Source organism: Lampetra planeri, chromosome 35, assembly GCF_965212315.1.
Source record: "Lampetra planeri chromosome 35, kcLamPlan1.2.h2, whole genome shotgun sequence".
NCBI classification, from domain to species: domain Eukaryota; kingdom Metazoa; phylum Chordata; class Hyperoartia; order Petromyzontiformes; family Petromyzontidae; genus Lampetra; species Lampetra planeri.
The window spans coordinates 4,446,679-4,460,769 of record NC_136141.1 but is presented as its reverse complement, the minus strand read 5'-3'; the positions used below and the strand labels follow the sequence as shown (position 1 = coordinate 4,460,769).

At 47.9% G+C, this 14,091-nt stretch overlaps 1 protein-coding gene across 3 annotated transcripts in view; it reads left to right on the top strand.

Annotated features, from left to right (window-relative positions):
- The first annotated feature begins 5,815 nt into the window (after positions 1 to 5,815).
- The window catches only part of LOC144730302 (cholesterol transporter ABCA5-like), a 51,862-nt gene continuing 43,586 nt past the window's right edge, over positions 5,816 to 14,091 (top strand). For 2 of the 3 annotated variants that reach the window (XM_078611002.1, XM_078611003.1), the window contains exons 1-7: positions 5,816 to 6,363; positions 7,772 to 7,961; positions 8,306 to 8,464; positions 9,174 to 9,283; positions 10,039 to 10,265; positions 12,368 to 12,509; positions 12,985 to 13,173. In XM_078611002.1, the coding sequence (XP_078467128.1) occupies positions 6,259 to 6,363; positions 7,772 to 7,961; positions 8,306 to 8,464; positions 9,174 to 9,283; positions 10,039 to 10,265; positions 12,368 to 12,509; positions 12,985 to 13,173 (1,122 nt within the window). In that variant the 5' untranslated portion in view covers positions 5,816 to 6,258. The remainder of the gene's footprint in view (positions 6,364 to 7,771; positions 7,962 to 8,305; positions 8,465 to 9,173; positions 9,284 to 10,038; positions 10,266 to 12,367; positions 12,510 to 12,984; positions 13,174 to 14,091) is intronic. The other variant, XM_078611001.1, reaches the window with a different exon arrangement.

Genomic DNA, 14,091 nt, shown 5'->3' with positions numbered 1-14,091 from the left:
TTACACTTTTTAGGCAAAAAAAATATATTTTACATATATTCAAATAGAACTCATTTATGGCTTTGGCTGAACGTCACAATGTAAGAGCCCAGAGTGTAACCCCTTCACAGGCCGTGGTGGAGTAGCGCAGTTGGTAGCGCCCTCGCTTCCCATGCCAAAGGTCGCGGGATCGATCCCCGCATCCTCCACAGGCGAATATATTTTGAAATCCTTTATATTAAGTTTGTTTGCTTAGGACCGTGCAAATCTTTCGCTCGTTTTTTAACCCACTTCCCGTGATCCAATCGAGCTGACATTTTCCACACAGACTCGTTGTGTGTGACAATTTTCGTGAAAAAAAATTCCAAAATTTTACACTGTTTAGGGAAAACAAATTAAATATTTAATTACCAATTGCTTAATGGTGGCAGACAATCATCTGACCCATAGGTGGTAGCCATCTCAAGCCAGAGGACGAGAGGACTCTAGCCGCCACGCATATAAAGGATTTATAGTGAAAAACTTTGGTTTTACGGGTTATACTTATTAAATCCTTTATATTAAGTTCACTTGCTTGCGTGCTTGCTTGCTTGCTTACGACCGTGCAAATCTTTCGGTCGTTTTTTAACCCACTTCCCGTGATTCAATCGAGCTGACATTTTGCACACAGACTCGTTGTGCGTGACAATTAATTTTGGTGAAAATTTTTTTCCCAAATTTGACACTGTTTAGGGAAACATTTTTAAATATTTAATTACCAATTGCTTAATGGTGGCAGACAATCATCTGACCCATAGGTGGCAGCCATCTCAAGCCAGAGGACGAGAGGACTCTAGCCGCCCCGATGCCACGCATATAAAGGATTTATAGTGAAAAACTTTGTTTTTACGGGTTATTTTTTTATATATCTGGATGGCTTCATAAACAAATCTTTGATATTAGCCAGACGGTTTGCAGAGCACCTTGGTCTCGGGAAAAAACAATATCATGAGAGCCCACAGCGTTATAGCAATGATCAGCAACGGCGGAGGAATTAGTTCTGCTGTGTTTCAGATCTGACTTGTGCTCGTGGATACGGTCAGAGACATGACGTTTCGTTTCCCCAATGTAACAATCACCACAGATGCAACTTAGGTTGTAGGACTCCAGGGTATTGCAAGTCAGGAATGACATCCTTCACAGATGGGATGAGATCACAGATTTTGTGTACTGTACTGAATCGGACCTGGGTCTTGTGTTTGTTTAAGATTTGCAATACCCTGCAGTCACGAAAACTTCAAATCTAGATTCGGTTACTATGTTGGTGGAGCTCAGAAACCTGCGGTGTAGGAGCGGGGGAGTATGTATTGTATCATGTTTACCGTCGTGTTTTTTTTTATTTGTTGAAGCTGTTTTACAAGAATGATACAGCTGTGGCGGGTTTTTTTTGTCAAGCATATCTGAAGATTTGCACCAGTGGTGTCTCAGTGCCACCTAAATGGCAAGCTTCCCGCCTTTGTGAGAGAAAACAAATCCCCCCCATAACAGACTATTGAGGCGAATGCTATTTGGGAGCACCTTTGAAAGCCAACACGGCACACGAGGGAGTGGTTTGGCAAGCAGCACGCCCGCCTTTATCTCAACAGTGCCGATGTTTACACAGCATATCAGATACTCGTTTAAGGCTGAGTGGACCTCGAGGATGACCAGGATGATAGACAAATCGAACTTGGGTCTCTGGGTTTGCAGCGTGTTCAGAGTGCAGTGCGTAACCACTGCATCGCTTTTACAAAGTCTCGCACACACACAATCATAAGTAACACGATATTTGATTTAACTTCATCGCTGCCACTCCTCAGTAAACATGGAACGTCGGGGTCAATGTTGAGCCAACCCAGGGTCCACATGCCGTGGGGCATGCCCGAAGAAATTCAACAAGTAACATCTTCCTCCACCTAACACCAGAACCATGCTTCTTCTCTGGACAGAATATATTCTGCACATTGTCTATTGGCCGGTGTATGAGAAGAAGACTTTTGAGAAGGCACGCGCTCATTGCAAAGAGTATGGCGGGGACTTAGCCATGCCGACGTCAAGCATCCTGAACAAACGATTACACAACTACATTTGTAACGACACGATGTTTATTGGGATGAATAACATTACAAATGAAAAAATATTCCGGTATGTAAATGAGACTCCACTGGGTAACTACACAAACTGGAAATCGGGTGAACCTAACGCACAGGATGGTGACGAAAAATGTGCTCATATGCGAACTGACGGACTTTGGAATGATGTACCATGTACTTGGAATTTACAATTCCTCTGTCAGAAGTTTAAAAAAGATTAACCCGTAAAAACAAAGTTTTTCACTATAAATCCTTTATATGTAAGATCACCTCTTGACATGCCCCGTATATTCCCGAGGGCACTAGCGTTGACCCGTTTTACCACTTTCAAGAACCTGGCGGCTTCAATTTAACTGCTCTATAAATAGTCTCCATTGTACAGCGTGGGGCAGGGATTTCATGCCATGTGGTTAGTCAACATTTGCGTCATCATGAAACGGGCGGCTAGAGTCCTCTCGTCCTCTGGCTTGAGATGGCTGCCACCTATGGGTCAGATGATTGTCTGCCACCATTAAGCAATTGGTAATTAAATATTTAATTTATTTTTCCATAAACAGTGTAAAATGTTGAAAAAAAATTTTCACGAAAATTAATTGTCAGGCTCAACGAGTCTGTGTGCAAAATGTCAGCTCGATTGGATCACGGGAAGTGGGTTAAAAAACGACCGAAAGATTTGCACGGTCGTAAGCAAGCAAGCAAGCACGCAAGCACGCAAGCACGCAAGCAAGCAAGCAAGTGAACTTAATATAAAGGATTTAAAAATAGCTGCACTTGGATTACAATTTAGGATTGTTGTTTACCCGATGGGTTACTATTTTGGTGGACCTCAGAAACCCGCGGTGTAGGGGCGGAGGATTATGTATTGTATCATTTTTACTGTCGTTTGTTTTCATTTGTTGAAGCTGTTTTGCAAGAATGATGCAACAGTGGCGTTTTTTTAAAAGCATATCTGAAGATTTTCAGGTTTTTTTTTTAATTGAAGGTACGTAAATGTAACTTTTTTTTTTTCATTTCACCAGGTAAGGCCCACTTAGCCATGTAGCAGTTTTTTTTCTCCAAAATCGACCTGACCACGAATGATAAGCTCAACGAAAGTGGCTTATCACGTTGGAATGTATAACAGCAACCAAATACTCTTAACGCATTTTATCTAAAATATACATGTTAGGGGGTGTGCCCTCTGGGAGAAGCTTCGGGGCCGTCCATAAATGACGTCACGCACCTAGGGGGAGGAGGGGTCAGACATTTGTGACGATGCGTGACGAGGGGGGGGGGGGGTTGAGAAATGTGACGTCACATCAAAATGCGCAACTTTAAATAAATATAGACAACACGTTCTACTTAATTAAATAGACTTTTAATAAATGTTTTCTCCTACAACATCAGAGTGCAGCGCCACATTAAATACGCACTACAATGACAATAGTTTAAAGCGATTTAAAGCATGTTTTTTTTGGGGGGGGGGGGGCAGAGCTTTGTGACGTCACATTTGAGGGGGGGGTCTGACTTTTTGTGACGCCGTGTGACGATGGGGGGGGGGGGGGGTCAAAAATCGTCCAAAATCGCGTGACGTCATTTATGGACGGCCCCTATAGTGTAGTGTATAGTGTAGTGTATAGTGTAGTGTACTAGTACAGCACACCGGTGTGTTGGAGAGCCAAGCCACAACATTTACAATCTGAGTACGACGTTTCAGCCAGTAATTACAACCAGCTTCATCAGGCAACAGCCAGATTTGTGGGGTTTGACAGCATGGTGATGATTGAGGAGTGGGGGGGGGACGAGGTGTTTTCAATGTTTGTGTTTTCTCGGGGGGGGTGGGATCGAACGCCAGGGGCCGCACTCAAAGCAACCCAGGAAGTCCACCAAGTGGCCTACGGGGACATTGCAAACAAGTATAACCCGTAAAAACAAAGTTTTTCACTATAAATCCTTTATATGCGTGGCGGCTAGAGTCCTCTCGTCCTCTTGCTTGAGATGGCTGCCACCTATGGGTCAGATGATTGCATTGCACCATTAAGCAGTTGGTAATTAAATATAATATTTTTGTCCTAAAAACTGTAACATTTTGGAAAAACATTTTCACGAACATTAATTGTCACGCACAACGAGTCTGTGTGCAAAATGTCAGCTCGATTGGATCACGGGAAGTGGGTTAAAAAACGACCGAAAGATTTGCAACGTCCTAAGCAAGCAAGCGAACTTAATATAAAGGATTTAAAAAGAAGAACACTGCTCCAACTCGGGATACCAGACGGAGCGTAACGGTCCATTCATCAATAATTACCACAGCCACTTTGGTGCTGTGATAACAAGTCCTTATAACATTTGAGTCGCGCGTACACATTTACTGCTTTTGATTTTGGATTGTTTTAAGTTGTTTTTGTTTAGTGCGTACAGAGCATTGTCTGATACCAATACTGTACCTTCGTAACAGCATCTGTATTATAAAGTTGTACCGACCGCCGGTTGCATATTAATAACCGATATTCTGGCCTTGATTAAAGCAAACGCTTGCTTGCGCGAAAGTCCCGTGTCCCGTGTGCGTGGTTTTTCCAATGTGTTCAAACCATTCCGTTGCATCCAGTTCCGTTGGGTTACTGTCAAATTTGTCAATCAATTATGCCATAGATTCCTAGAACAACGAAACACCCAAAATAATTGACGGATACAAATTGGAACGAAAAGGGTCATTTCCCGAAACATTTGTTTTCGTTCAAGGCCACACGGCGTTGATTTCGACGAACGTGACGTGTTTTCAAGCGTTGAGCATGATACAGAGATCCAGGATCGTCAATGGAAACCCTGCACAGGGAAAGCGCGACAGTGGCTAGGAGATGTTAACTACCTCGCCTGGTGTACAGGAGGTCGTGGGTTAGATCCCGACCCTGACGCCTGCTGCTGTACATTTGGAGTTTGCGTCTCTCTCTCATCATCACGGTGGCTAGGAGATGTTAACTACCTCGCCTGGTATACAGGAGGTCGTGGGTTTGATCCCGACCCTGACGCCTGCTGTATATTTGGAGTTTTCGTGTCTCTCTCATCATCATCACGGTGGCTAGGAGATGGTAACTACCTCGCCTGGTGTACAGGAGGTCGTGGGTTAGATCCCGACCCTGACGCCTGCTGTGCATTTGGAGTTTGCGTCTCTCTCTCATCATCACGGTGGCTAGGAGATGTTAACTACCTCGCCTGGCATACAGGAGGTCGTGGGTTTGATCCCGACCCTGACGCCTGCTGCTGTGTATTTTGAGTTTTCGTGTCTCTCTCATCATCATCACGGTGGCTAGGAGATGGTAACTACCTCGCCTGGTGTACAGGAGGTCGTGGTGTTCGATCCCGACCTTGACGCCTGCTTTATATTTCGATTTAAAGCTTTCGTGACTGCAGGGATTCATCTTCTTGGTTCTTTTCGGTAAAGTCACGTCGAAGGGACGACAAACCCCACCCAGCCCCACCCCTCCCACCCCCCCACCCTCCCCTCCCCACCCAGCCCCACCCACCCCTCCCCACCCAGCCCCACCCCTCCCACCCCCCACCCAGCCCCACCCTCCCCACCAAGCCCCTCTCCACCCAGCCCCTCCCCACCCTCACCACCCAGCCCAACCCCTCCCATTTCTGGATGCACGACGGACGGACGGACACAATAATCCCCTGTGGGCTGGTGTAACCAGGGTGATTCCTCCCAGTACAATGCACACTAAGCGCCTATCTACCACATGGGGGCAGTACAATACCAGACTTCTTCCTTGCCTCTCACGCATACCCCCCCCCATCACTTAGCACTGTTCCTACCCTGGGGTTTGTTACCTCATGAATTTCTGATAATAGTTGTGGTCGTCTCAGTGCGTAACTCGTGGTGGTACGGCCGACACAACCATTAAGTGTGCCGGCTTTAACTCCGAAGTGAATGCTGCGTTGAGTTCTCCTCACAGACTCGACAAATCGGTCCACTTTTTCGCGTCACGAAAGAGGCAGACGAGGCGTTCATTGCCATTATTTAGTTTCATTTCCCCTCAGAAATTGCATCCGTTTGTGTTTCCGACGATTTTTTTTTACTTTGTTGTTGTTGTTGAGAGACGCGCGCGCGTGTTGAGGGGAGGTTTGGCGGGAAGGCGGCCGCGGCGGTGGCGGTCGAACGAACGAACGAGGAAGAGAGGAGGCGGCCATGGGACCCGAAGCGCGACCGGCCGTGGGCATTTGGGGCCAGACGAAGGCCCTCGTCTACAGGAACGGCCTCATCAAAGTGCGCAACAAGCAGCAGACCCTGCAGGCGAGTCCGAGCATGGCCCCATCGCCTCTCTCTGCCTCTCTCTCTTCATTATCGCGACGGACATCCGCGTACAGTGCGCAGTGGTGCCCCGCTCGCATTGCGACACGAATCGAGAAAGCGACAGCGCTATTTGGACGTAAATAGACAAACGACACGAATGTATGGCGTTAGTTTTGCCTGTCACACACACATACCCCTGCAGATGATGTGGCCTCGTGGGGGTTTGTCGTGACCATACTTCACCGCGGCGGTAGGAGGAGGAGGGGGGGCAGGCATGGACGTTGTTGTTGTTCTAGGATAGAAGAGTTACTGTGAGTGTTGGATGTTGCTTGCACTAAGTCCTCTGCTGCCCGGCCGCAGCCTGTCACACACCATCTGTCGAGGCGCTGTACTATCTGAGCGCAGATTAGTTCACAGGCGATTGAGTATTTACACTGAGGCCTCATTTACCAGTGGCAAAATATAGTAGTAGGTTTTTACCCTTTAAACTGGTACAAAACTGACTCCTTTATACAAGGCATCATGTTTGCAATAACCACAACACAAGTAGTCAAAATGCAAACAAAAAGAAACAACTCTGATAAGTTGTACGCCTTTTGAGTTGTACGCCTTTTGGTGTCATCTGGTCCAACACCAATGGAGACTAGGCTCTAAGGAAAGCTGTCTCGGGTGTGGACCAATCAACTTCAAGGACAGTGCATATCATTATTATCATCATCAGAGTTGTTTCTTTTTGTTTGCATTTTGACTACTTGTGTTGTGGTTATTGCAAACACGATGCCTTGTATAAAGGTGTCAGTTTTGTACCAGTTTAAAGGCTAAAAACCTACTACTAGGCGATTGAGTTTTTGTTTTAAATATATATTAACAAACACCTCATGAACGACTGTCATCAAAGCTTGTGGTGCAAACACCCCCCTCCCCCCCCCATAGTTGTTAGACGCCACGGTGCCCGAGATGTTGACTACCTCGCCAGGTCTACAGGAGGAGGTCGTCGGGTTTGATCCCGACCCTGACCCCCGCTGTATATCGGCGTCATGTTTGTCAAAACATTCTTCGTACTGAACAGAGGAAGAAGAAACACATTAACCGTGCTGTTAGTTCATTTGTGCAAAAGATTGAGAGCCATGATGTGGCCAGGTCGCTTCAGACAAATGAGTTAATACCTCAGTGGGCTTTGCCTGGTGGTAGGATGCCGATGGTTTAGTTTCATTTGTATGTGTTTGGGTGATTTGTTTACCTTGTGCTGTAACGTTATTCCCCGCCCCTACTGGACATCTGCGTAATAGAGCTTCATAGCTCATCGGATTCGTCCAGTGCTAACAAATACCCTCATTCCACTTTTCGGGAAAAGCCCCGCGCCATAACCCGACGTCTCCCGCGTGTGTGTTTTGAGTCGGCGGTGCAGGAGCTGCTGATCCCCCTCTGCTTCGTGCTGCTGCTCGTGCTCATCAGCGAGATGAACAGGCACGTGGAGCTCTCCGAGTCGCCCCCGCCACCCGCCGTACCCTTGCCCCTCGAGTTCGACCACGACGTCGGATACGTGGCGGACTCGGACCACGCGCGCCGGGTCATGTACCTGGTGGCCGCTCAGCTCGGTACGGCGTGTTCTCCAAATAACCGCGTGCCAGGGACCCCACCCCCCCCCCCCCAGGCTATTAACACCGGCTAGCCGAGCTTTTTCTCTCATCCCTGCGCTCCTCTTTCTGTGAGCCAATGCAATTCGAGCGCACACCTCTCCGCGCTTCTTGATGCGCAAACTCTGAGCTGCCGATTCCACATCCGTGTTAACGTTGACGTTTCTGAACCGTTTGTCGCAGCGCCTAGCATGCATTCGTTCCAACAACAACAGCAACAACAATAACTCTTCTGGAGATAAACTCATGTTGGAGGGGTGTTTGCATAATCCATTCTGCGCGTGATTTCTTCCCAATCCCTGAAGCCAAGTCGGTGCAAGAGTTCCCCACCGAGAGCGCGTTGAGGGAAGATGTCGCCACCTTACACTCGTGCGGCGTGGTGTTCAACGGCAGCATGGAGTACCGCCTGCTCTTCCCGTACAACACCGTGCCGAGCACCGACGTGGCGTTCGACCAGATGGAGAGTGAGCCTCGCGCAACGCAACAATATCTCGGAAACGAGACTTGAGTGTACGAGTGTAAAAGGTTGTGTTGATCGAAAAGGTGGCACGAAACTTGGAGTCACAAACCAGCGCTAAAGGGTCCTGTCCTCGCCACAGAGGTCGCAAACAGGTTTTGATTCCTTACCCGTACCTGGCCGGGTACGGGTAGCCGGGTATCGGGTAGGGAACGGGTATCGGGTACCCGATTGCGACCTCTGGGATGAAGCCATGTTGCAGGCGCGGGTGGGTTGATTCTAGGAACTTGACGTTGGGAAATGAGTGACAAACGGTTACTCACCAGTGACTCACGGCCTACCCGTACCCGGCCACACCAGGGTCGCAAACGCGTAATGGGCTAATGGTCTTGATGGTAGCCCTTAATCCACCTCCAATTATTATGCTGATAGAACGGCTAGTGAGTGGGGGGGTCTGGAGGGTGGAGTAAGGAGATCTGTGGTTGTGATTGATGTGATTTGTTCCCGTGGCAGCTGCAGATGTTGGTAGTGACTCACGTGGCTTTGCGGTTACGATTCATGCGATTTGTGGTTGCAGTTATTTGGCGGCAGTGATTCGTGTGTGATTTGTAGTTGTCTGTATGTTGAACTTCTTTTGCGCCGTTCGTAGCCAACCGTGATCATCGGAGTTGTTGGTCATTGTGGTTCTTTGTGGTCGCTGTGGTGGTTTTCGGTAGTGCACTGCCGGTCCATGGACGAGGTGCACTCGACCAGGTGTCCCGTCAACGACTACCTGGAGTCTGGTTTCGTGTCGCTGCAGTTGGCCATCGACTCTGCGCTCATACAGGTGAGCCCCCATCACCCGCTCCAGCCTCCCACTGTTCCACAAACTATAACCAGCGTTATGAATCCTATCTGGATCATGTATTTGCTGTCTTGAGTCCGTATGTAGCAGTTTATTGATTCAGCGATTCTGAAGAGATTCCTGCGCTCAGAATGGATGCATCACAAGGCAAGTTCGATGTGATGCGGGCCGAATAAGACTTTCAGATATCTTTTGTGAACAGTGGGGTGGAGGGGGGTTGTGAGTCTATCCACATGATAACCACTGTTTGCTTCCCTACAAAGTGGTATTTATTTTATCAACCCTGGAGGGATGATGGGTTGAGTCAACGCCCAATCAAGATTTGAACCCTCGCAACCTTTCAGTTTCGGGCAGCTCTCTCTACCGCTGAGCCACCTGGCCGGAATGAGGTTAGGCTTCACGGAGGGGCCGTCAAGTAAATAATTGGATGTTAACTACCTCGCTTAGTATACAGGAGGTCATGGGTTCGATCCCGACACTAATGCCTGTTGTATATTTGGAGTTTTCATGTTCTCCCCATGCGCGTGGGTTTTTCTCTGAGGTCCTCATTTAGACTCCAGAGTATTTTGCAGCTACTATAAATTTCCACGCGATAAGCCACTTATTTGAGTTATCATTTGTTGCCAGGTCGCTTCTGAAAAAGAGCTGTGTAGCTCAATGGGCCTTACCTGGTAAAATTTTTAAAATGGTTTAGTTTAATTGTCCCTTTACCGTGTTCCCTCTCCCCGCTCGTGTAGTTGCAAACAAACGTCTCCGCTCACGCCCTGACCAGCGCCATGGTACAACGCATGGGCCGCAGCCGTCACACGGTCGTGCGCACCTGGCCGCAGTTGCTGGCCTCCATCTACCTGGCCGGCGCCTTCGCCCCCTTCCTCTCCTTCCTGCTGCTCAACCTGGTGCTGGAGAAGGAGCAGGGCTCCCGCGACCTCATGCGCACCATGGGCCTCCGCACGCCGGCGCTCTGGTATGTCCGCCGTGTGTGCGTTGGTACACCCGCCATTGGTAAACCCGCTCTGGTACGCCCACCGCGCGTGCGTTGTTATTCATTGTAGTGCGCAGCGAGCGCCGGCTTTTAACGCAGGAGTTGCGTTCCTCAAAATGTCCTCGTAAAGTAAATTCAGACCCCCTGGAAGATTCCCCCCCCCCCCCAATGTTGACTCCATGGCTACGGCCTTGCATATAAATGACAATTGGTATAAATTGCCGGTTGGGTTAATTATATGGTAATGAAGGCACATTATGCATGTACATTATGTACGCCCATTATTCTTGTGCCTCCTGTCGATTGTGTGCACTAAAATATCAGTACCTGTTATTGTCTGTTCACAGGTAAATCCCATTGAAGTATGGTGACCTGTATAGGCATGCATTTAAACAATGTGTTATTTGGTTATTTGCTTCCAGCAGCACTAAGTCTAGCTATCCGAACAGTTAAAATTATTTGTATTTTCTCTCAATTTCAATAGATTCTCAATTTAGATAGATTCTCTATTTAGTCTTGGCCAGTAGTGCCGTACTAGTAACGATTTGGCATGTTCTGTTTACGTGAAAAACCTTACTAATTAGCTGTGTCGGGTGGTGGCGGGTTTAACGACACATTTATATATATACCTGATCTAATCCAACAAACGTGTGTTATGGATGATATTGGTTGAGAAAGCCTACGTGTTAAATTTACTGTATTTAAAAAAATGTGCTGGCTGGTAGGATAAAGTGTGGGCACTGGCATGTCTTAGACATCTCGCCAGCGTGGAAGAGTAGACCAATCACCCCCGATTAAGTGGCTCTCTAGAGCTCGCTGCATCACAGGCCCTTCTGTTAGCAGTGGTGTGAGCCAGTCAATTTCAGGGCTGCACCTTTACCTATGTGTTATAATTGTGTGTTTTGTTCTATCAGGGTCGCCCCTGTTACCACAGGCAATCGAGAATTGGCCGCAAGTCCCTGCTGACATTTGAGCGGCGGTCAGAGGCCTCATTATAAATAAGTAAATTGACGAACGATGAACAAAGCCGGAGGATGTCCAGTAGAGATGCGATCACTCTGTCAGTGGCAGCACCTGCCAGCTCACATGCACCGATCGCTATTGACGAGTGGAGGAGCGGGGTAACCGGAGACGCCGGCAATTGAGTTCGGAACGTTGTGTGGTTACATATATGTGAATGTATGTGTGTGCCGGCCTAAATAGGTGCTCGCTAACATCCTGTATAGGTTATACGAGAGGTCGCTGTCTTTGTGTGTAAGCATGTGTGTGTTATGTATGTCGGGAGCGGTAGTGTAGTGGGTAGCGCACTGCGCTACAAACCCGGCAACACAATTTCGATTCCTGCTCACGGCCCACACCAGTGACGATTATCTGAATCGGTTTTGGGCCTCTTGTAGGTCGACTCAGCCTCAAATGAGTACCTGGTGCGATGTATAAACACCGCCACTGGGGAGACAAAGGCGGCTGGGCGTGTTGCTGGCCACCCACCCCTCGTGTGCTGTGCCAGCATTCATCGGTGCTCGCGAATAGCATTTGCGCCAACAGCCTGTTATCTATTATTTTGTCGGCGTGTGTACATGTTATTGTTAATGTAAAGTATGTGCTATGGGGAGTAGTGGCATAGTGGTTAGTACATTATGCCATGAACTCGGCCGCCTGAGTTCAATTCCTCGTTAACATCAGTGGCAATTATCTGAACTGGTCCTGGGCCTCCCTCGGTTGACTCATCAATAACTAAGTACCCAGTGCTTTGTGGCTATCGGCACTGGGGTGACAAAAGCATCCAGAATTGGTGCTGGCCACACCGCCTATTATGTGAAGCATTCTGGCCGTAATACGTTCTCACTAACAGCACTTGCCCCATCAGATTTTAAGGACTGAATTACAATAGGTGACTTTTGGATGATGGCCCTTTTTCATTGCACATAATATTATGTGCTCACTGACGTGCATGATAAAGGGAAATTGGCCAAAACATGACTTTATATATATTTCCTTTTAATGCCACGGCGTTACTGATGCATGCGTGTTCAACAAATCTCGTGTTTGGGATCTTGCCAAGCCGCCCCTTCTTGTCGGCGCAGGCTGTCGTGGGCGTTGGTGTACGGCGCCATGATTTGCCTCGTGTCAATGGTGCTCGCCGTGGTGACGCGCGTCACGCACATCTTCGACACGAGCAACACGGTCCTCATGTTCCTCCTGTTCCTGCTCTACGGCCTCTCGCTGGTGAGTCCCAGCGTGGTGTCGCGCTTTGACCACCCCAACCGTTCCCCCCCCCCCCCCCCCTCGTAGAATTTTGATCATGGGGTCAGAATACTGCGTGTTAGTTGAACCCCCGGGTACAAACACTGTTATAGCGATATGACTACCCCCTAGAACAATATCCCCACCACCTCTTGGATCACAATGGGGTTATGGTTAGGACCAACTCACGACATAACTACAGGTTTAGGAAAATAATGGGGTTATAGTTCTCTGGGGGTTAACATTTTTATATTTCTCTGCAGCCCTCAACATTGGGTCCCTGTTATAGTGATTATTATTGTCAATGTTGTTGTAGTGATTGTTATTGTCAATGTTGTAATTGTTGCAGTGATTGTTATTGTCATTCTTGTCATCATTTTTGTCATCGACATCGTAGCCGTCGTTCATGTCCTGTGTCGTGTGCCTTGTTGTTGTTGCTGTCGTTGCTGCTGTGCAGGTGGCGATGGCGCTGGTACTCATGGCGTTCTTCCGCAAGGCCAAGACGGCGAGCTCCGTGGGCTCTCTGCTTGCGCTGATCTTCTGCCTGCTCAACATTCCCGTCCTGCTGCTGTGGAACTCGAACGCCGTGCTGCACTGGCTCCTCAGCCTCTTCTCTCCCGCGGCCTTTGCCCTCGCCGTTGCACAGGTCCGGGGGTCGCGGGGTCATGTGGGGGCAAGTTTCAGGGGGGCGTTGCTAATAAGGGGCGCCACGGTGGCAAGATGTTAACTACCTTGCCTGGTATACAGGAGGTCGTGGGTTTGATCCTGACGCCTGTTGTATATTTGGAGTTTGCGTGTCTGTCTCGCTCTCCCCGTGGTCACGTTGATTTTTCTCCGGGTCCTCTGGTTTTTCTCTCCACATTTATACACATGCGTTTAGAGTATTTGGCTGCTGCTATACATTTCCACACGATAAGCCACTTCGTTGAGCGATCATTTGTGGCTAGGTCGCTTCTGAAAAAGAGCTGTATAGCTCAATGGGCCTTGAAATCTAAATATATATTTTTTTCATTTAACCAAACTCACTTTCAAAAATGTGCAATTACACCGCACTTAGGGCAAACGGCACAGCATTACACGGCACAGAGCAACAGTTATACAGTTGGAGGCAGAGCTAGTTACCATTAATTTTTAAACCCTTTATATTAAGTTAACTTGCTTGCTTGCTTTTGCATGCTTGCATGCTTGCTTGCTTGCTTACGACCGTGCACATTTTTCGGTCGTTTTTTAACCCACTTCCCGTGATCCAATCGAGCTGACATTTTGCACACAGACTCGTTGTGCGTGACAATTAATTTTCGTGAAAAAAAATTTCCCAAATTTTACACTGTTTATGGAAAAAAATTAAAATATATAATTACCAATTGCTTAATGGTGGCAGACAATCATCTGACCCATAGGTGGCAGCCATCTCAAGCCAGAGGACGAGAGGACTCTAGCCGCACCGATGCCACGCATATAAAGGATTTATAGTGAAAAACTTTGTTTTTACGGGTTAATTTTTTTTACTTCCGTAACATTTTCCCACGTTGTCTCAAGATGCACTCGGATTTCTCCCAGTTGC